We start from the raw sequence: 22335 nt of genomic DNA, 5'->3' as shown, positions 1-22335 counted from the left end.
TTCCACTTCATAAGGAGGAAGAGGACAGAGAAACCCGAGCAGCACCGAGCCCAGAGAGGCTCTGAACAGGAGGCAAGCTCAGGAAGAAGCAGACACAGCCGGGCTGACTCCTCCCTCTGCACGCCCCCTCCTCTTTGTCTGTCATAGTGCACAAGCACAGGGATTACAGCGCGTGTACTCTGTTATTACACTGTTATTACATTGTTATTACACCGTTAATACACTGTTAATACATTGTTAATACACTCAGAATCAGTACACTGTCGACACAGATTATAGATACACAGACGATATACACACGTGCTGGTGACTGATGGGAGGGAGGAGGACGAGCGCTGCAGTGATGTGGTTAAAGCTCTGTTCTTCTGTGGGTGCAAACTGTCACATCGAAGAGTGAAGCAGCTCAAATGAAGCCCAAAACAATAGCTACTTTCAGGGTTTAGTGACAATGATTTGGCAATATGCTCTGAAGATGAGTGCACTTTAAAACCCCAGAAGAGCTTCATGGATCACGCTCATAGACTGTATTAAAGAAGTGGTCTAAGTGAGTGTGACGTCACCCAGAGCATTCAGCGCCGCTCAAAAGAGGCTTGTGATGCTCACGGTTACAGGAGCGAATCTGGAGCCAAGCTCTATAATAAGATTTTTTTGATGGACAAAATTGTGGAAAAAAAATTCAGGATCATGTAGAGCGGGTTAATATGAACATTTTAAGACCAAAATGACAAGGCTCACTGCAGCAGGTACAGAGAGAGTAAGTCCAATGTAAGTCCATTGGAGCCAGAGTCAGAAGGAGCCGGAAGTTCCTCCTGGAGAACTTCCTATGTGCGGCGGCTACAGCGTTAGCTCTGTCCACTCATATATAGGGTCTATGATCACACTGCTGACATGTACCAGCAGTGGCAGGATTACAGAAACAACTACAAAACGCCAGGGAAGTTTCTGAGGACATACTTCAATAGAACGGAGTAAAAGCCCAACTGTGGGACATTTCATCGCACCAGTGCCATGACTGCCTTGTGGCGTATAGTCTCCTGTGTCTTGCACACAGGCCTGGGATCAGATCAGTTCTAATCCTCTGTAATCCTCTGAGGTCTGAGTACAACCTCTGAGTTTGTTCTCAGTCACACTATGGAGCTCCAGCAGAACCAGGGACCTGGGGGCTTCCTGATCCTGCCCTGGCCCAAAACAGGTGTCCCAGCCTGGACTGAACCACTGTCACGCTGGGGGACTGCTCTGGGGGTCACCGTCATCTGTAAGAACCAGGACTGAAACAGAATGGAACCAGGACTGAAGCAGAACTAAACCAGGACTGAAGTAATGACTGAACCAGGACTGAAGTAGGGACTGAACCAGGACTAAACCAGGCCTAAACCAGATCTAAACCAGGTCTAAACCAGGTCTAAAATAGATCTAAAACAGGACCAGTATACGTTGTTTATGTCTGAGAAGCTGTTATGTCATTTGTTACATCACTGTTCCACCATCTGCCATTGAGAAGATTAAATCAGAACAGGACCAAACCAGGACTGAACCAAGACTGGACCAGGGCTGAACCAGGACTGAATCTGAGTGTCACTGTAGACATTTGGAGACAGGTCATCTGTTCGTGTGTGTGTGGACAGAGATCCCTGACGTGTGCTGTGTGTCGTCAGGTGTGTGTGTTCTGAGGCGGTGGATCGCCGGTGGCAGATGCAGATGTTCTGTGAGACTTGACGGTAAAACGGCTGTTGTGACGGGAGCGAACACCGGCATCGGCAAAGAGACGTGCCGAGACTTCGCCCAGAGAGGTCAGGGGTCACACTGGGGTCACACTGGGGTCACACAGGGGCACACAAGGGATTTTAAATCATTCCACTCTGGAGTCAGATATATATTTTACAAATTAAACTACAGGCTATTTTCTGATGTTCTAATGTAGTTTCCACATCACAAACAGTTCACAGTGAGTTCTTCTCTCAAACAGAAAATGCTCTGGGTTAGGGTTAGGGTTAGGTTAGGTTAATGTGAATTATTACTGACATAATCCCAAGAATTAAAGTAAAAATGCATTTCTTCATGTTGTCTGTGCTGAAATGAATCATGGGATATGTAGTTCCAGATGTCTATTAGCTATTGGTACAATAAAACAATGCATTTAAGTAAAGGATTTTATAATTTGATATATTGTGACACCTCGATATCATTGTGAGACTTTTGACGGTACATTATTACGATACTGTTACATCCCTAGTAATAGGAGCTGTTTACTTGAAAACTCCCACTTCATGACATCACAAGGTAGAACAGAGCATTTTGAGCTTTAGAGATAGACAGACTCATAATAAGGTGTTGCTTAAACATGTGTGAATGAAACAAAACACAACATCAGTGTTTTTGAAGAGGTTACAGCATTTTAAGTCTGTTTTATGTAATATAGAGCATTGTTTCCCAAAGACTGGGTCATGTCCCTCAGGTGGGTTGCAAGAGGTTTTCTTTTGGGTTGCCTGATCTGTGTGTTGTGCTCTCCTTCTGCACCCAGAATGGAACACGCTGCAAAAACACAGACAGGTTCACCTATCTCATTAGAACTGTTGAAATGTTAAGACATGTTTTGGATCATTTCTAATCTTTTTGTAATTATTTTGACAAGTTTTTAGGGATGTAACAATAACCGAAATATCATGATATCATATTGTCAAAAGTCTCACAATAATACGGTGGGATGTCACAATATATCAAATCATAAGTTCCTCTGCTTAAATGCCTTATTTTATAGTAGCAACAGCTTATAAACATAAGCAACTACATATCCCATGATCCACTTCAGCACAGAAAACATGAGGGAATGTTTTTTACTTGAATTCTTGGGATTATGACAGTGATGATTCACACCAAAATCTTGTCAGGGTATTTTAAAAGCAAAAAAGACTCCCATCTACAATTGTATTAGTCTTTCCAAAATATTGCAATAAATATCGTACCATGAGATGCATATTGTAATAATTTCGTACCGAGAGAGATGGATATCATCACATCCCTACTAGTTTGACTATTTTGTTTTAATATTACTGGTTCATTTTTGTCTGATTCATCAGCGGGTTTCACTTCATGAAGTGACCTCACTGCATTAGAATTTGTTCACTCGACTTTTTTTTATTTAACCAATTGCTGCCGTTTGGTAGGCACATATGTAATGCGCCGCTAACGGTGTTAACTGCTATATTAAGCTTTTCCCAAATCCCGTAGGAAGAAGGACAATAACGTCTTTCCCCTTGATGAAATTCTCCAAACATGCTTTTTGTTCCGGCTTTAAATCCTCGATCTCGGGAAACGTTGCCAACACAGTCTGTGTCTTCTCTGATTGGCTGGTGCCTGGACTCGCACTTCCAGGGTTCTTGCAAACCGTCTAGTGTATTATTCTGATTCCTGACCTAGTCATTGGAGAGAAATGAAACTGAGTGGAGGCAGGTGGTGCCAGCGTGGCTAGGTTCAACTAAATGTTGAAAGAAAAAGAAATGTTCTACATTTAATGTCCAAATAGGCGACTCATGGATCCTTTTATTGCTGCTTCAATCACTGTTTTTCATTGTATAAAACTTGAGTAATACAAATAGTTCAGAGACACGATCACTCAGTCAACAGTAAAATATCCTCATTAATGATCAATAATGATCAAACCTTTATTTTGTGATTTATGAATAATGTCTATTGAATTGGGTCAGAAGGTTTGTGACTTTTAAAATATGGGTCCCCAGAAAATAACATTGGGAAACACTGATCTAGAGCCTTTCAAGCTGCATTACTCTACCTCATTTGTTCTGCTGTGGCCGTTCCTGCACAGTGCATCACTGCCACACTGTTTTCATCTGTTAAGAAAACATTTATTGCGAACACACAAAAAAGAGCTGTTCTAAAGCTGTAGTGACCAAACCTTCCGTGTGTGGGAATGGAGCTCACCAGTGACCTCCCACGTCTGTTCTGGAAGTGCACATTTTCCATAAATTTTCCCCACAGACTTTTCCAAAAAATCAGATTTAAGAGTTTAAGGACATTGCAGAGGTGAACCAGCTACATGCTAACTAATATGAATAACATGGAGGTTTTAAGTCCAAAAAGCACACTAAAAACATAAGATTCAGCAAAAATGCTTTGGTTTATAACTCACTGGTTTATAATGTTTCAGAAACAGATGTAAAATAAAATGATAGGCCTTCTGCTTATTCGTTGATTGGCTCTCTCCTCTCTCTCCTCTCTGATTGGCTGCAGGGGCGCGTGTCATCATGGCGTGCCGGGACCTGGTGCGCGGTGAGGCGGCGGCAGAGGAGATCCGTACTTCCACAGGAAATGGGAACGTGGTGGTGAGACATCTGGACCTGGCCTCTCTGTTCTCCGTCAGAACGTTCTGCTCTGAGGTTCTGCAGACGGAGGAGAGGGTGAACCTGCTCGTCAACAACGCAGGTCTGTGTCTCCTACACCCTATTCCTAACCAAAGGTATAGTTTGGACATGTCTGCCCTACATCCTAGTTCCAAACAGGAAGTGAGGAAGGGCGCGAGTGACAATGTTGGTTTGAACCTGCTCCTGGGGTTTTTATTCAACAGCCTTGCTCCCGATCAGCTCTTTGGTTTCTATCATACTTTTATTCCAGATGGAATGGAACTTGGCCCCAAATACATCACTATAACTGCTATAGTGTCAATGAGGAGTCATGATGTGTCCTTGTTTCCTTTAGGAGTCATGATGTGTCCTAAGTGGCTGACGGAGGATGGCTTCGAAATGCAGTTGGCTGTCAATCATTTGGGTCACTTCCTGTTGACCAATCTGCTTCTGCCAAAGCTCAAAAGCTCTGCCCCCAGTCGCATCATCACCGTCTCCTCCATCGCCCACAAAGGAGGTGAGAAGGTGTCTGGAGAGAGGGAGGAGGTGTCTGGGGAGAGGGAGGAGGTGTCTGGGGAGAGGGAGGAGGTGTCTGGTGAGAGGGAGGAGGTGTCTGGGGAGAGGGAGGAGGTGTCTGGGGAGAGGGAGGAGGTGTCTGGAGAAAGGGAGGAGATGTCTGGAGGAGGAAGGAGGTGTCTGGAGGAGAGGGGAGGAGGTGTCTGGAGGAGGGAGGAGGTGTCTGGAGGAGGGAGGAGGTGTCTGGAGGAGGAGGAGGAGGTGTCTGGAGGAGGGGGAGGAGGTGTCTGGAGGAGAAGGAGGAGGTGTCTGGAGGAGGGGGAGGAGGTGTCTGGAGGAGGGGGAGGAGGTGTCTGGAGGAGAAGGAGGAGGTGTCTGGAGGAGAAGGAGGAGGTGTCTGGAGGAGGGAGGGAGGAGGTGTCTGGAGGAGAAGGAGGAGGTGTCTGGAGGAGAAGGAGGAGGTGTCTGGAGGAGGGGGAGGAGGTGTCTGGAGGAGAAGGAGGAGGTGTCTGGAGGAGAAGGAGGAGGTGTCTGGAGGGGAAGGAGGAGGTGTCTGGAGGAGGAGGAGGAGGTGTCTGGAGGAGGGAGGAGGTGTCTGGAGGAGGGAGGAGGTGTCTGGAGGAGGGGGAGGAGGTGTCTGGAGGAGGAGGAGGAGGTGTCTGGAGGGAAGGAGGAGGGTGGAGGAGGAGGAGGTGTCTGGAGGAGAAGGAGGAGGTGTCTGGAGGAGGGGGAGGAGGTGTCTGGAGGAGGAGGAGGAGGTGTCTGGAGGAGAAGGAGGAGGTGTCTGGAGGAGGGGGAGGAGGTGTCTGGAGGAGGGGAGGAGGTGTCTGGGGAGAGGGGAGGAGGTGTCTGGAGGAGGGGGAGGAGGTGTCTGGAGGAGGGGGGAGGAGGTGTCTGGAGAGGGGGGAGAGGTGTCTGGAGGAGAGGAGGAGGAGGAGGAGTGTCTGGAGGAGGGAGAGGCTGGGGAGGGGGAGGTGTCTGGAGGGAGAGGGGGGAGGTGTCTGGAGGAGGAGGGAGGAGTGTCTGGAGGAGGGGGGGAGGAGGTCTGGAGGAGGGGGAGGAGGTGTCTGGAGGAGGGGGGAGGAGGTGTCTGGAGGAGGAGGGGGAGGAGGTGTCTGGAGGAGGGGGAGGAGGGTGTCTGGAGGAGGAGAGAGGGGAGGAGGTGTCTGGAGGAGGGAGGAGGTGTCTGGAGGAGGAGGGAGGAGTTGGAGGAGGGGGAGGTGTCTGGAGGAGGGGGAGGAGGTGTCTGGGAGGAGGGGGAGGAGGTGTCTGGAGGGGAGGAGGAGGTGTCTGGAGGAGGGGAGGAGGTGTCTGGAGGAGGGGGAGGGTGTCTGGAGGAGGGGGAGGAGGTGTCTGAGGAGGGGGGAGGTGTCTGGAGGAGGGAGGAGGTGTCTGGAAGGAGGAGGAGAGTCTGGAGGAGAAGGAGGAGGTGTCTGGAGGAGAAGGAGGAGGTGTCTGGAGGAGGGGGGAGGAGGTGTCTGGAGGAGGGGGGAGGAGGTGTATCAAAGTGATTTGCTTTGAGCCCAGGTTTGGGGCCCAGATCCCACAGGGTCAAAGCTGCTGCGAGGGCCCTGGGTGTGAGGCACAGCTGTCAGAGAAGGAAACGATCACTGTCTGAGGACCTGGCTCACAGGAGCTGTTCCTGCAGCCCCGTCTCTCTCTGTGGGACCTGGGTGCATTCTCACTGGTCTCTTCTCTGTCTCTTCTCTCTGACACTGCTCCAGCACAGACAGCAGGACTTTGAGGAACATACAGTAGATGGATCCTTTGCACATGTGATTCATGTGGGATTAGTGTGGATCTCTCTCTCTCTTTTTGTCTTTTTAACATTCACTAGCTCCATAGAGAAGCTTTAAGTGAAAAAAATAAAGTTGAACCAAGATGAAAAGAGGACTAAACCAGGTCTTGTTCTAGGGGTGGTGGATGTGGAGGACTTGTTCTTCAATCGTAGGAGCTACACTCCTCTGCAGAGCTACAGACAGAGCAAACTCGCCAATGTCCTGTTCACCCGCCATCTGGCAAAGAGACTGACAGGTGAGTCTGGAAAACAGTTAAATCTTCTGGAGTTTTCCAATCTCTGTGCCAGAGTGTGTGTGCAGAGATTCATCTGTTTGGTTAAATCTCTGACTGGCACACATACTCATACCCTCAACGCTTCCTGAACAAATTATTGTTGGTTCAGAAGAAATGAATGATAAAAAAGTCATGGTTAATCTGTTTAATGAACATTTTATTGTGGCTGGTTCTGAAAGCCACAATGTGAATCCTCCTGTACCTGTTCCAGTGGATACTGATGTGTTTGATTTTAATACGGTCTCTGTTCTACAAGTTCACTCGGTCCTCACTTTTTTATTTTTACCACCCAGGGCGGCACTCTGTGTAGGATCGCCACTGGCCGTGTGTGAATCACAGATAAAACAGATCCTTGCTGAAAACAGTATTTTAAGAAAATCTCAATCTGGCTTCAGAAGTGGCCATAGCTCAATTTTTGCACAATTACTGGAAGTAAAAGACATTACAGATGCCCTGGGCAAAAAGCAACACTCAGCGGCTTTATTTGAACTTTATGAGAACTTTCAAAAGCCTTTGACTCTGTTGTTTACAGCTTGCTTTTAAATAAACTAAGATCAGTTGCGTTCAGTCAAAATTTGATTAAATGGTTCTAAAATTATAATATTTTAGAACGATCTTACAGATCATCCCCAGTGCGTGCAGAGGTCACACATCAGAATCTCAGTATAGGGGGAGGCGTCCTGTAGGGATGAAATCACTATTCTTTATCTTTATAAATGATCTGGGGAAAGATCTGCAAGCCATATTCATCTATATGCAGATAGTTTACACCCAGGGCCTATCTATTACTGATGTGGAACAAAACCACAGCCAGCATTTCATTCTTTAGTATCGGCTTTACCAAACCTAAAACTCACTCTAAATGCTCAAAAACGAAATGTATGGTATTGTCAAAATGTTGTTCCTGGAAAGAGCACAATATGCACAATATCTGTCAGTATGTCTGATGAGTCATTCAAAGAGTTCAATCATATAAAACTCAAACAAAAGATTGGTTTCTATTTTAGACATAAATATTGCTTCTTTTTTTTCAGTGCTAAGAGAAAACTGGTAGAAGCAACTTTTCTTTCTGTTCAGGACTATGGTGATACTTTGTATGTGCAGCTTCATCCTCCACTCTGTACAAACTGGACTCTGTGTACCTGGACATCACTAACAATTTGCATAAAACAGAATTGGTTAATATTTATTTACTGGGGAACCTTCCCAGGAACCTTAGTAATCTCCTTAATATGAGCTCATGTAGTTACTGGCTTTACTCCTCCTCACAGTTGCTCTTCACTGTGCCTTGGTGCCTCTGAGCTGGGACAACCTGCCTTTTCTTACAGCTCCATAGTCTTGGAATAATTTACAGAAAGATCTTAAATTGGTATCTATGGTGTCACTTGATAAGTTCAAGAAAATAGTCAAAAGTGTGGTGACCGAAACATGTAAATGGTTTTATTATGTGATATTTTATGATTTGACTGTTTTGTATTGATTGTATTGGCTGCTACCTTGGCCAGATCAGTTGGACCTGCTAGTTAAATAAAGGTAAAATAAAAATAAATAAAATAGAGCTGACAGGTGAGTCGAGGGATGGCAGGTGTGCTGACCAAAAGACTGGAGAGGTCCAAACTTGCACAGTCACCACATCCCAACAGTGGAAGATGCAAACATGTTGACAAAGCTTAACAAAGATGAATGGATCTGGACTGGGTCTGTCTCCTGATGAGTGACAGGTGGTTTAACCAATCAGAGGCACATGCTTTGTTCGGGTCAAAACAAACATGTCAGCTTATGTTCAAAAAGGGGGGGAAAATTGTGGCTGTCTTGAAAGGGGCTATACAAACCCAATGATTAATTAATGGAAAAAAATAATAATTAAAAAGCTCTGCACTCTCCATTTTCTCAGATAAAAGAAGTGAGGTCAGGACACAGGTTTGTCACCCTCTGGAATCGGGGACACAGGACACGGCTCCAGACACGCTCGTCTTTGTAAAGTTTTTTTCAGCGTGTGGTTCTGCCTCAGTAAAACATGACTAAATGTGATTCAGATTTGATTCAGCAGCACGGCCCTGTGTGTGTGTCTCTCCCTCTTCACCCCCTCCTCATCCGTCTCCCTCCTCTTGACTCCCCCTCACCCCCTTCTCACCCCTCCTCATACCTCTTCACCCTGTTTGACCCTGATGCCCTGCACTGTTCCAGGCTCAGGGGTGTCCTGCTTCTGCCTGCACCCTGGGGTGATCCGCACAGAGCTCGGGCGTCACGTGCAGTCTTCCTTCCCTCTGCTGGGGGCGCTGCTGAGCCTGCCTGCTCTTCTGTTAATGAAGACGCCGTATGAAGGAAGTCAAACGTCTGTCTACTGCGCTGTCACCCCCGGACTGGAGAGCAAGTCCGGGGCCTACTTCAGGTACTCAGCAAGACCGCTTCAGATCCTCCTATAGACCGCTTCAGATCCTCCTATAGACCACTTCAGATCCTCCTATAGATAGACCACTTCAGATTCTCTTATAGATCACTACAGATCCTTGATAAACCAGACCAGATCCTCTTTTAAACCTGTTCTGATCTCACTAACTCTTCAGACCCCTGTAAAACCAGTTAGGATCCTGGTTAAACTGGTCTTCTCTCGCTGCAGTGACTGTGCCGAGAAGGATCCTGCTCCAGAAGCAAAAGATGATGAAACGGCTCTGAACCTGTGGAACGAGAGCTGCAGATTGGTGGGACTAAACCCAGACTAAAGCAGGACTAAACCGGGTTTAAACCAGGATTAAACCAATGCTACACCAGCTCTGAACCAGGTCTAAATCCAGACTAAACAGGACTAAACAGGGCTAAACCAGGACTAAACCAAAACTAAACTAGGTCTAGACCAAAACTAACCCAGGACTATACCAGGAGTAAAGCCGGACTTAATCCTGACTAAACCAGGTCTAAATCCAGACTAAACCAGAATAAACCCTGACTAAACCTTGACTTAACCAGGACTAATCCAGGACCAAACCAAGACTACACCAGGTCTAAACCAGGACTAAACCAGGACTAACACCAACTGTGAATTTGTGGAAATCATTGTTGTTTGCTAAAAAAAAAAAAAAAAAAAAAAAAAAAAAAAAAATGCCAATGATAAAAAATATGCATTTGAATTGGTGTTCAAATCCTCCAGATGTGGAGACCATGTACCACTGCTGAAATAAACACTCTTCATGCATGTGGGGTTTGTATTTCTGTGGTAAATGACTCTAATCAAATCTGAAAGAGTTTGTACGACTTTCCTGTGACTGTTCTTCCACAGGAGATCACTGTGTCGCTCTCAGCACTTGCTTGTATGGTGATGTTATTGCTTTGCCTCGAATGTTTCATTGCATAGCATTAAACTCATCTCTCTTCATGGAAACAAGCAGCTGATGCCACCAGGCCAAGTTATAGGTCAGATCTGTGGAGAGGCGTGCCAGCTCACAGTCAAGGCCAGTTTATGGCCATGCGTTGGCGTGAACCTCCTTCACAGAGCGTCTGCGTTGATCGACCAACCATCAGCTGTGATTGGTCCTCTCTACAGCTGCTCCACATACATTTCTGTACTCTGCTTTCCCACTTTATTTTTGTAAACATGAACACCATTTTTAAATCCTCACCTCCTAGTGTTGTGGCAGTGAATTACTTTGTGGCACATTAACCTCGATGCAGATCCATAAATCAAAAACAACAAGGTGACAGTGGCAGTGTGCGATGAGTCAATGCAGAACAATAATTTGGCCTTAAGAAGAAATGTTTTTCAGTTTTGCAGTGCTTACCAACCAGAAGTACAGGGACCTCAGGAGTACAGGGACATCAGGGGTACAGGGACCTCAGGGGTACAAGGACCTCAGGAGTACAGGGACATTAGGGGTACAGGGACCTCAGGGTGTCCTTGGAATGATTTCAGATTTAGAGGAAATGTGACACTGAATCACATTTGAATATACTTTGTAATACATTTTAAATGTTGGATAATTTTGGCTTAAATTGTATTAAACCAAGACAATAAAATAGATAATGTGTAATGTATTTATTCTATTTATTCATGTATTTATTTATTTAAAGGTAAAGTGTCTTGCAGTGGTGGAATGCAATGAAGTAAAAGTAGTAAAAAAAAAAAAAGTTTTTTGATCAGGACTGAAAAGTGCTGTCTGTCCCTCCCAGAGAGTGTGTGTATGTATATATATGTGTGTGTGTGTGTGTATATATATATATATATATATATATATATATATATATATATATATATATATATATATATATATATATATATATATATATATATATATATATATATATATATTATACATACACACACTCTCTACATACATACATATATATATAGAGAGAGAGAGAGAGAGAGAGAGAAAGTCCTGTCTGTCTGTCCTCCATGTCCCCCCATCATCCATTCGATACATAGACTCCTTCTCTTCTTTTAAATCCCATTAAAAAACCACCACCAACAACAACAACAACAACAAAAAACACCTCCTCAGACTCAGACAGGCCTCTGAGATCTGAACTACACGGATCCATCATTGTTTGTTGAGTCGTCCTGTGTCCTCTGTATGTTTTAGTGTTTTTTCCTTGTACCTTTGTGTTTTTATTGCTTTTTTGTAAGGTGACCGTGAGAGTTTTCAAAGGTGCCATTAAGTAAAATGCATCATTATTATGAATATTAAAAATAAAACAGAAACATATTTTATGAGACTTGCTGAAAAGGCTCCGGGGCTCCGGAGCAGACCGCGGCGGTGTCCTCTGTGTAGCCGGCCTCCTGCTCTTCTCTTCCGGCCACACTCACACGCACTTCCGCTCATCATGGCGGCGCCCGAGCACTTGTTTGTTTGGGAAGGAGACTTCGGTTTACCATCCGTCAGCACCGACTGCCTAACCGTGCTGGTGAGTGACCGCCGGGCCGAACCGAGTCATGACCGAGCAGAACTGAGCCGAACCGGATCAGATCAGAGCCGGGACAGAGAGGATCACGGACCAGAGGACAGAGGACAGGCGCTCAGCGAGTCTCCTTCACGCTCCTGTCATTCATTCTACACGCCCCAAAAGCAGGACTAAACCAGGACTAAACCAGGACTAGACCAGGACTAAACCAGGACTGAACCAGGACTGAACCAGGACTGAACCAGGACTGAACCAGGACTAAACCAGGACTAAACCAGGACTAGACCAGGACTAAACCAGGACTAAACCAGGACTAAACCAGGACAGAACCAGGACAGAACCAGGACAGAACCAGGACTGAACCAGGACTAAACCAGGACTAAACCAGGACTAAACCAGGACTGAACCAGGACTGAACCAGGACAGAACCAGGACAGAACCAGGACTGAACCAGGACTGAACCAGGATCAAATCAGGACTAAATCAGGACTAAACTCATCTGGAGCAGATCTAAACACTGGAGAGCCTCTGAGCAGCTCTGTGTTTCATTATTGTTCAGTTTCTCATGTTTAATATTTGTACCATAGTCTGTATATAGAAATGGACAGGAAGTGAGCATGTGCGTGCTTCCGGGTCCATCGACTACAGCACACATTCACTTTACATAGAAAAACGCTCTCTCACTATGTAACTGCTGTGAGCCTCGTCAGTTTGGTCTTAAAATGTTTGTATTAACCCACGACACAGGATCCTGCCTTTTTGATTTCACTTTTGTTTGTTAATAATTTCCTAATATGTAACTGCTAGCCTCAGTGAGCTTCATTTGGAGTGAGCACTGTGGGTGATGACATGCTCACTTAGTCCACTTCTTTACAGTCTGTGTTTGTGCAGTTGTTGTGTCTTTTGTGTATTCACTCTTGTGTTGTGTTCTTCTTCCAGGCCTATGCACAGTTCGCTGGAGCTCCTCTGAAGGTCCATAAGATCAGCAACCCCTGGAGGAGCCCCTCAGGTCAGACACACACACACACACACACACACACACCTCTGCTACTGTGATACTACCTCTGTACACAAGTACTGTGATACTACCTCTGTACACAAGTACTATGACACAAACTATACACTGGTACCGCAACTAGTAGTGATGGGCAGATGAAGCTTCATGAAGCATTGAAGCCCTTCATCCAATTGGTTCACTCTGGTGCAAAGCTTCCTGAAGCTTCATTTGCTCTAGTAGGACATCTACTGGATGCAAAAAATATCAGTTGACATGAATTTGAAGTGTGTTGCATTTTGCAAAGCCTGTGAATAAAACTGTCAGCAAAGTAAAGAAGTATGCAAAACATGTATATGGTAGTGATGTATACTGTGTGTGTATATATATAAATATAAAAAGCTAATGATCATTTCCAGTGAGGTGAGGGTGGTTGGAGTTGGAGTATGGACAGTGATTGTGCTTTTGTAACGTTGGGTGATTATGGTTCAGGGGACACATCATTGGTTTTTATTTAAAAACAACAGTTTCTCCACTGTGGCAGGTCTCAGGCGATTTCTTTTTTTTGACAATATTTCTCCTGCTTTCGAAAACACCCGCTCACAGGGCACAGATGAGGCAGGCGTACACAAGAATGCCACTGCTAATTTATATAAATGGGGATAGACATATTTCTGTCTCTCCCAGTATTGAAGGGGGTCCTCCAGCCTTCCAATATTTGGCTCCATCATGTACCGTTGGACCTCAATATTTGCCTCTGCTATTACATTTTGTGTTTGTGTCTGCCTGACTCTGTCATCCAGGCGACGCCACAGGTTGTTACCTAAGAAATAAGAATTGTTTTTTTGTGAGTTTAACAGTTCATATAAATGCAACTAAAATGGAATAACAATAGTACCTTGGGGAACAGCCACAACAGTTTGTGAGGTTGTTGGCTGTGATGGTGGTGGTGGTGAGGAGGAAGAAGGGGTGGTGGTAGCCCTCATTATGGAAGCACATTCTGCTTTCAGTCTTTTTTCTGCTTCACCCGCTCTTACAGGGCTGAGAAACCCAATTTTTCTGAACCTTGGGTCCAATATTGTTGCAAGGCACATAATGCTCATAGTTTGGATCCTATCCAGCTTCTCTCTTAAGAGCATCCTCAGCTTCTCAGCCAGAGAAGACCCAATGGATTGTGGTTTTTCCATTTCTTCAGTGACACAATGATCCAGCATAGTAAGCAAAGGTATGACCTTTGAGCCAGACACCCTTTTTTTCTTGAGAGAGCTCGGTGGTTGCATCATTAAATGGTCGTAGGACAATCAGACACTCGGAAATTATGCCATATTCCTCCGATGAAATAGGTGAGATGTCTGTTGTGAGACTTGCCAAAGCAGCACCCACTGGCTCTCTTTGGTCAAACAGTCTGCAGCATGTTGTAAGAGCTGTTCCAATGGGTTTCCACTTCCTGGATGAGTTTGAGTTGAGGCTTCCCCAACTGTTCCTGCACCACTGCAAGCCTCTCCTTACAAAATACAATTAAAAAAGCATTAAATTGTCAAGGCAGCAGATCTATAAAGTAAAGTAGCATTAAAGAAACTGTAATTAGGCCACAGAACTTACCTTTGCAGTGGTACTGCTCCTGAAATATCCCACTATCTTCCTGGACTTGGCTCGGATGTCAGAGAGCTCAGGGATCTGGTCAAAGGCCTTCTTCACCACTAAGTTTAGGGTGTGAGCTACACATATGGCATGTTTGAGCCGTAGCTCCCTTGCACAAGCCCCCATATTGGCAGCCCCATCTGTTACAAGGCATGTAACTTTTTCTGTAATACCCCATTCCCTCATGAGTGAGCCTTTCACTTGTGCAATGTTTTCTGCAGTGTGTGCCTTGGGAAAATGTTGCACTCCCAAAACAACTGTATTTAATGTACTGGATTCATCAACAAAATGGCAGGTGACAGCAAGATAGGCCTCTGTGTTGATAGAGGTCCACATGTCTGATGTCAGACTCACAGCTGCTGCCTTCTCAATGCTGGCCTTAGCTTTCTCCTTCATCTCCTGGTACCTGGCCTCCACCATGGCTTTCAGGGCCTAAAGGAAAGAAAAAGCATTTAGTTTAAAAGTAGGTGGTGGCTGTGAAGCCAACTGATAAGCTCAGGTTTGAGCCTCAGTCCTGCTTGTCCACATTGTTAAAGTTTTTATTCAGTAAAAGCACCATTTTCAATGCTTTTATTACCTTTTTAGTAGGGAGAACATAGCTAGGATTTAACAATTTAACTAATCTTTTAAATCCTTTGTCCTCCACAATACTAAATGGCTGGGTGTCCTCAATCACCATGCTAACCAGGTCTTCATCGATTTGACATTTTTCTCCTGAGGAAAGAAAATACAAAACACACATACAAATATCACACTTATTAACTTATTACAGTTGTACAATATTGCTATGTCATTTAGTCACATTACTGCATGCTATATCATCATACCATCTTTGATGGCTCACCTGGTCTTGGTCCACATTCGGTGTTGTCCTTATTCTCATGCAAAGCTCTGTAGTGCCTAAGCATGGATGAGGTGTTGTTATTATACCCCAGCTCCCTGGCACACAGCAAACACTTCACCTTGTACAAAAATAAAGACAGCTGAAGATAATCTGCATTGCACAAACAATATTAATTATGGAAAAAAAAACTTCTGTAGAAATATTACTGTACATACCTTGTTGGGAGAAATGAGATCAAAATATTCCCACACAGGGGACATCCTCCTCTTCTTAGCTGGCTCCATTCTCTCCTGAGTCTCTCTCCTCACTCTCCTAAATCTCCAAACTCTCTCCAAATTATCTCTATTTTTCTCCAAACTATCTCTAACTCTATCTCTAACTCTATCTCTAACTCTAACTCTATCCAAACTGTCTCCAAACTTCCAAACTCTCACTGATCGCAGCTCTCCATCAAACACCCACATTTTGAATAAAGCCTGAGCAGTTTATATCGCTGTCAAAACTCGCGGCAAAACCCGAACCACTTCCTGAATCAGTCACGTGGTACAGCCGGGCAGCGATGCTTCGGACGTCATCATTTTCAGCTCCTCCCCTAAATGAATCAAGCCTCGATAAGCGCTTCGCGGAAACGCCCCCTCCCTACTCGGCACACGCTTAGAAGACTCGACACGGAACGTCACATCACTAGCAACTAGGGTTGAATGAATATATCATAATCAAACTAGAATCACAGTATGAGTTCTAATCAAGCTCAATTCTCTGCAGTTCTCCCTGTGTGTCAGATGCCCTCCCCGTGTGTGTCAGATGCCCTCCCCGTGTGTGTCAGATGCCCTCCCCGTGTGTGTCAGATACCCTCCCCCTGTGTGTAAGATGCCCTCCCCGTGTGTGTCAGATGCCCTCCCCGTGTGTGTCAGATGCCCTCCCCGTGTGTGTCAGATGCCCTCCCGCCGTGTGTCAGATGCCCTCCCGCCGTGTGTCAGATGCCCTCCCGCCGTGTGTCAGATGCCCTCCCGCCGTGTGTCAGATGCCCTCCCCGTGTGTTCCTGGGCTCTTATTCTGTGCTAACCCTATAATTCGCACCTCTACATACATGTTTTGAAATGCCTGAGATTGTTGGATGAATTTAAAGTTCAGATTTCACTCTGTCAGATGTGAATGCTCCTGGGTGTTTACAAAGTGCACTGTGAATCAGATCATCACTGAGAAGATGATTACAGGTTTACTTCTGACAAGGACACTTCATTAGAACAGGGTTAAAGCCTCGCTGTGGGACATTTCATCACATTAGAGCAGAGTTACAGAGAGGAGAGACAGTTTTGCAGAATAAGAGAAATTAAATGCAACATTTTCTCTGCTTGTGACTGGTGATGTTAACAGTGAAACGTTTCTTCAGGTTCACTTCCTGCTTTAAGGACCCATCAGAATGAGACTCTGACCAGACCCAGTGACATCATCATCCACCTGCGCAAACAGGTAACGCCCACAGACTGCGTACATAAGACTATAGAATATATACTGTCTCTATGGTAAATACTTTCACTTTGTCTCATGTTTGTGTATTATCTTTGTAGAAGTTCAACGCTGACTACGACCTCTCAGCCAAAGAGGGAGCAGATAGCCTCGCCTTCATCTCCCTCATCGAAGAGAAACTGCTCCCAGCACTGGTCAGACTCAGTCCTGGTTTAGTCCTGGTTTATTCCTGGTTTAGTCCTGGTTTAGACCTGGTTTAGACCTGGTTTATTCCTGGTTTAGTCCTGGTTTAGACCTGGTTTAGTCCTGGTTTAGTCCTGGTTTAGACCTGGTTTAGTCCTGGTTTAGTCCTGGTTTAGTCCTGGTTTAGTCCTGGTTAGTCCTTTAGTCCTGGTTTAGACCTGGTTTAGACCTGGTTTAGTCCTGGTTTAGTCCTGGTTTAGACCTGGTTTAGTCCTGGTTTAGTCCTGGTTTAGACCTGGTTTAGACCTGGTTTAGACCTGGTTTAGTCCTGGTTTAGTCCTAGTCCTGGTTTAGTCCTGGTTTAGACCTGGTTTAGTCCTGGTTTAGTCCTGGTTTAGACCTGGTTTAGTCCTGGTTTAGTCCTGGTTTAGACCTGGTTTAGTCCTGGTTTAGTCCTGGTTTAGACCTGGTTTAGACCTGGTTTATTCCTGGTAGAGCCCGACCGATATATCGGTTGGCCGATATTATCGGCTGATATGGGCAACTTTAGGCATATCGGCCGATATGCTTGCTGATAGGGGCCGATATTTCAGGTGGGCATGTTATACCTCGTTATAAAGCTTAGACTCTCTACATTCTGTTCATTTAATCCAATTTACAGACAGATAAATGTCCTAATATGTGGCTCCACATCAGTATTTATCTACGGAGTCATTTGTCTGTGTGTGTCCGTACTGTCCCTGAACACACCACAGAGTCGCGTCACTCACGTGTGTTTGTTTACACCTGCAGACTTAGATCCAAACACTGAGATTATATTCTTTTTACGGACAATCGGTTTGAGTCTGGATTAAAAGGACATTCATTAGTGCAGATTTGTGATGTGAGGAGGAGCCTGTATGAGCGGTGAGTGTTGGAAATATGTCGACTCTGAAGCTAGTTTTTGTCATTTGTTATGGGTTAGCTGCTGTAGCTCCCGCACATAAACAGACTGTTTTCTATTGGTCTGTTCTAAAGTGACTATATTGGCCGTATATTTGCTACTGGACCTGCACTGATATGTAAATGAGCTGTGAATTATGACATTTGCGCATATAATTAATTACCGCGGCGCGCACGTATTTACGCCTAAAGGCTAATAGCGCTAGTTTCTTTACTAGTTATGGGTCCGTCGCGAACGAAATGACTCTTAGAACCGGCTCTTTGAAGGGAACGACGGGAGCCTGATCCTTATTGGGAGCCGTGTTTTCTCTTTCTCTCACTTTTTTTCTCTTCACGCCGCGTGCAGATTCGTGGTTTGACAGCGGCAGCGGCTAAAAACGAAACTTTGAGAAATTTGCGTGTACGTAGGATTAAAAAACAAAAAACCGAGCATATTTGACTGTAGTTTAGCATAAAATAAATAAGTCCCGGTTTAGTCCTTTTTCAGTCCTGGTTTAGACCTGGTTCAGTCCTGATTCAGTCCTGGTTTAGACGTGCTTTAGTCCTGCTTGCAACAAAACAATCTGAAGAGCCACTTGGGAGCCAAAAGAACCAGCAGCTTTTAGTGAGCCGAGCCAAAAGAGCCGGTTCTCTAAAAAGAACTGGAATACCCATCACTAGTGTCTAGAATGTGATGCAAAAATGCCATTAAGTCAACCTACTGTCTGTAAATATGATGTAAAGAGGCAGAATAACAATACATGTTGCCTAAATAAACCCAATTTAAAATCCACCAGAGCCAAACCTAAGTTTTTTTTAAACAATTCAACATTTACAGTGAATTTTTACATCACTAAATATATCGGTGATTATATCGGCTATCGGCAGCTCCAACTTCCATTATATTGGTTTCATATCGGCCACAGCAAAATCCATATCGGTCGGGCTCTAATTCCTGGTTTAGTCCTGGTTTAGACCTGGTTTAGACCTGGTTTAGTCCTGGTTTAGTCCTGGTTTAGTCCTGGTTTAGACCTGGTTTAGTCCTGGTTTAGTCCTAGTTTAGACCTGGTTTAGACCTGGTTTAGTCCTGGTTTAGACCTGGTTTAGTCCTGGTTTAGTCCTGGTTTAGTCTTGGTTTAGTCCTGGTTTAGTCTTGGTTTAGTCCTGGTTTTGCACTGTCTCAGATCTGGTTGTGGGTTTTGACCCAGTTTTGACCCCATTTTGACCTGGTTCTGCTCTGTCTCAGATCTACTGGTCGTGGGTGGAGAGTAAGAACTTTGTGGAGGTGACACGGCGCTGGTTTGCCGATCACATGCCATTTCCTCTGAGTTTGGTGTTACCAGGACGAATGCACCGACAGCAGAATGAGAGACTGAGGCTCTTGAGAGGAGAGGACCTGCTGGAGCCTGAGGAGAACCTAGAGAAGGAGGTGAGACCTGAGAGAAGTCACAATTACATAGAGACACTACCATAGACTTCATATATAAATGGACATAGCTAATCCATCGACTCTGGGTTCAGTTCACTTTGTGTGTAAAAAGTGTGGTGCCTCTCTTTGTACCTGCTGCTGTCAGGCTCCTCATACTGACCTGAGAATGTTGGTTTGAACCTGCTGTATGTGATCCTGGGGTTTTTATTTCACCATTTGGTCTAAATCAAGATGTGAACATTAACAGACCTGAACCAGGACTACACCAGAGACTAATCCTGAGCTAAATCCAGTCTCATATAGGAGGATTAAGTCTGAATGAACCATGTCTAAAACAGGTCCATGACTGGATTAACTCACCTCAAGAACCTGAGATTCTTTGCACACTCTTTTGAAGTGAGTTTGTTAAATACCTCCAAACTTCTCATTTTTGAGCTCAGGTCTTCGTAGTTTAGTGCCGGTTTAGTCCTGGTTAATCATGGTTAATCCTGATTTACATTCGTATTCTTGTAGTATTTCAGAGCAATCCGGCACAAATTGGGCCCTACCCTCTGAAACCAGCTCCGGCTTCTGCTCTGGAAAAACCTCAGACTGAGAGAGTTCCACTGAGTCAGACTTTCCACAGACCTGCTCTCATAAGTCTGGTTCAGTGTGAAAGTTCTCAAGATCTGATCAGCACAAAGATCTGTACCTCCTCTGCACCTCCTCTACACCTCCTCTACTCCCCCTCTACTCCCTCTGTACCTCCTCCAAAATTTGTCCAGATTAGTCCTGGTTTAGTCCTGTTTTAGTCCTACTTTAGTCCTGGTTTAATCCTGGTTTAGTCCTACTTTAGACATAGTTTAGACCTGGTTTAGACCTCCACTCCCTCTGCACCTCCTCCTCACCTCCTTCTCCTCTCCCTCTGCCCCTCTTCCTTCACTTCAGTGTCTCTGGGTTAGACCTCCAGGAGTAGATCCAGGGTTAGGACTCGTGCTGGAGGATACCAGCTCATGACCTTCTCTAATGTGTGCAGCAGTTACAGAACCCTGCTGCTGTGAGGTCTCAGTGTTTCCCCCTTCCATTCTCTCTGTATTTTCTCAGTTGTTCCGGGACGCGGCGGAGTGCATGAACCTTCTTTCGCAGAGACTCGGACAACACAAATTTTTCTTCGGAGAATCGTACGTTTTATTTAGTTTATTTAAAATCACAAATATTTGCATCAGCTCTGATTTGAACCGTTTTCACTCTCTCAACTCTTCCTCCTCTCCCCCTCTTCTGTACTCTTTTTTTCTTCTCCCCTTCCCCTCCATTATGTGTCCCCTCTCCATGTCCTCTCCTCCCCTCTCTTTCTCTCACACTCTTCTCTCTCCTCTGACAACTCATCTCTCTGTTCTTGTTCTCTCTCTTCATTCTCTCTCTTCTCGTCTCTCTCCTGTCCCTCTTTCCTCTCTCTCTGCTTCAGTCCCTGTTCTCTGGATGCGTTTGTTTTCGGACACTTGGCTCCGGTTTTAAAGATCAAATTCCCAAACTCCAAACTCCAGCAGCACCTTCAGAGTCTGGAGAACCTGAGCGGCTTCTGCTCCAACATCCTGCAGCTCTACTTCCCCCGGACAGGAACAGGTATGAGCCCCGTCCCCCAAAATGGGTACCAGACACACCCCCACTACAAGCCCCGCCCCTAAACAGGTACCAGACATGCCCCCAAAACAAGCCCTGCCCCCCAAACAGGTACCAGACACACACCCATAACAAGCCCCACCCCCAAAACAGGTACCAGACACGCCCCCACAACAAGCCCCGCCCCCAAAACAGGTACCAGACACACCCCCACAACAAGCCCCACCCTCATAACACACTGGTATGATCGAGCCAAACCTCCACGTCAAAGCCTGACGGTGGAGGCTGATGGTGCAGAGCGGCTGTGGCTACAGTGATAACTTAACACCACAGAGTGTGGAGTGAATGAAAAATGCACAGAACTGTAAAATGACTGAGCATCTGGAAAAGCGCTGTATAAGACTAATGCAGTATTATTATATTATAAATATATTATATTTTATTGCTACAAAAAAGTACAAAAACCATACATTCGTACAATGAGTATGGTCACCGCTCCACAGATCTGAGTTGTAAACAGGTCTGGAGGTGCCACATGCTTGTCTCCATGGAGACAGTCAAGTTTAATGCCTTACTGTGGTGTAAAGCCTTCACCAGAAGAACTGACATGGTGTATCTTTAGAGGGTTTAAACTCTTCTCTGATCTAGAGGCAGAATTGTGTAATAGAGGATCTTAAAGTGACATCAGACCTAAGTGCTGATTATGTGATTAAGTGTTTACAACTAAAAGAAGCAACAATTTAGAATTTCAAGGGATCAAACTTCAGCCAGTAGTAGCAGTATTTATGTCAGACCTGGGCATTGCTCCAGGACCACATTTAGTCAGAACATAAACTTCCCAGTCTGAGCAGCTCGTCACAACAATGAGATTTACTGCTTTTTATAAAGAAATACAATTAATATTATGCAGAATTGAGTTAAGCATTTTAGCTCCACAATATTTTCTGTTTCTCATGTGGCCCCATGGAAAAAAAGAATTGCCTACCCCTGATTTCTGTAGTATCTTATTCATAGTAGTTCTAGTATTTGACATATTTGTGTTGTATGCTGTCCTTAGACCCACCCCCTCGCTCAGCGCCTGCCGCTTCAGATGATGGGGACAACGTTCCTCACAAACGCAGGAAGCAGCTGCTGTCGGCTCTGGTGGCAGTGGGAGCCATGTTGAGTTATGCAGTTCTCACGGGGCTCCTGTCTATCAGTCTGCACCAGAGGGGGGCGCTAGAGGAGCCGCCTGACGAAGAGCCGGAGGAGCCAGAGACACACGAGCAAGAGCATGAGCGATAAACCTCAAAAGGAACCAAAAATATCACAAATATATAAATGTCATGTTCTCATGATTAAAGCTACTGTGGACTCCTGAGCCGAGCTCTTTCCTCATGTTAAAGCAGACCCACCTTTTCAGAGTCTGAAC

The 22335-nt window shown here is 45.1% G+C and overlaps 2 protein-coding genes across 2 annotated transcripts; both read left to right on the top strand.

Moving 5' to 3' along the window:
* The first annotated feature begins 1221 nt into the window (after positions 1 to 1221).
* Positions 1222 to 9670, top strand: LOC110157895 (retinol dehydrogenase 13-like). Its single transcript, XM_020922283.2, has 7 exons — positions 1222 to 1255; positions 1656 to 1790; positions 4249 to 4440; positions 4714 to 4875; positions 6789 to 6908; positions 9135 to 9339; positions 9568 to 9670. Exons 3-7 carry the CDS (start codon positions 4263 to 4265, stop codon positions 9668 to 9670), a joined length of 768 nt encoding a protein of 255 aa, XP_020777942.1. The 5' UTR covers positions 1222 to 1255; positions 1656 to 1790; positions 4249 to 4262.
* A 2045-nt stretch (positions 9671 to 11715) lies between these two features.
* On the top strand, positions 11716 to 22284 carry LOC110157898 (metaxin-1-like). Its single transcript, XM_020922285.2, has 8 exons — positions 11716 to 11846; positions 12783 to 12852; positions 16716 to 16795; positions 16894 to 16986; positions 19143 to 19325; positions 20409 to 20485; positions 20770 to 20927; positions 21982 to 22284. The coding sequence occupies exons 1-8, from the start codon at positions 11766 to 11768 to the stop codon at positions 22206 to 22208; spliced, it is 969 nt and encodes a 322-aa protein (XP_020777944.1). The 5' UTR covers positions 11716 to 11765; the 3' UTR covers positions 22209 to 22284.
* Positions 22285 to 22335: the final 51 nt, after the last annotated feature.

Source organism: Boleophthalmus pectinirostris, unplaced genomic scaffold (assembly GCF_026225935.1).
Source record: "Boleophthalmus pectinirostris isolate CB_2022bp ecotype Guang Dong unplaced genomic scaffold, ASM2622593v1 HiC_scaffold_6, whole genome shotgun sequence".
Lineage (NCBI taxonomy): Eukaryota > Metazoa > Chordata > Actinopteri > Gobiiformes > Gobiidae > Boleophthalmus > Boleophthalmus pectinirostris.
The sequence above is the reverse complement of the archived record's forward strand: the minus strand, read 5'-3'. Positions and strand labels throughout refer to the sequence as shown.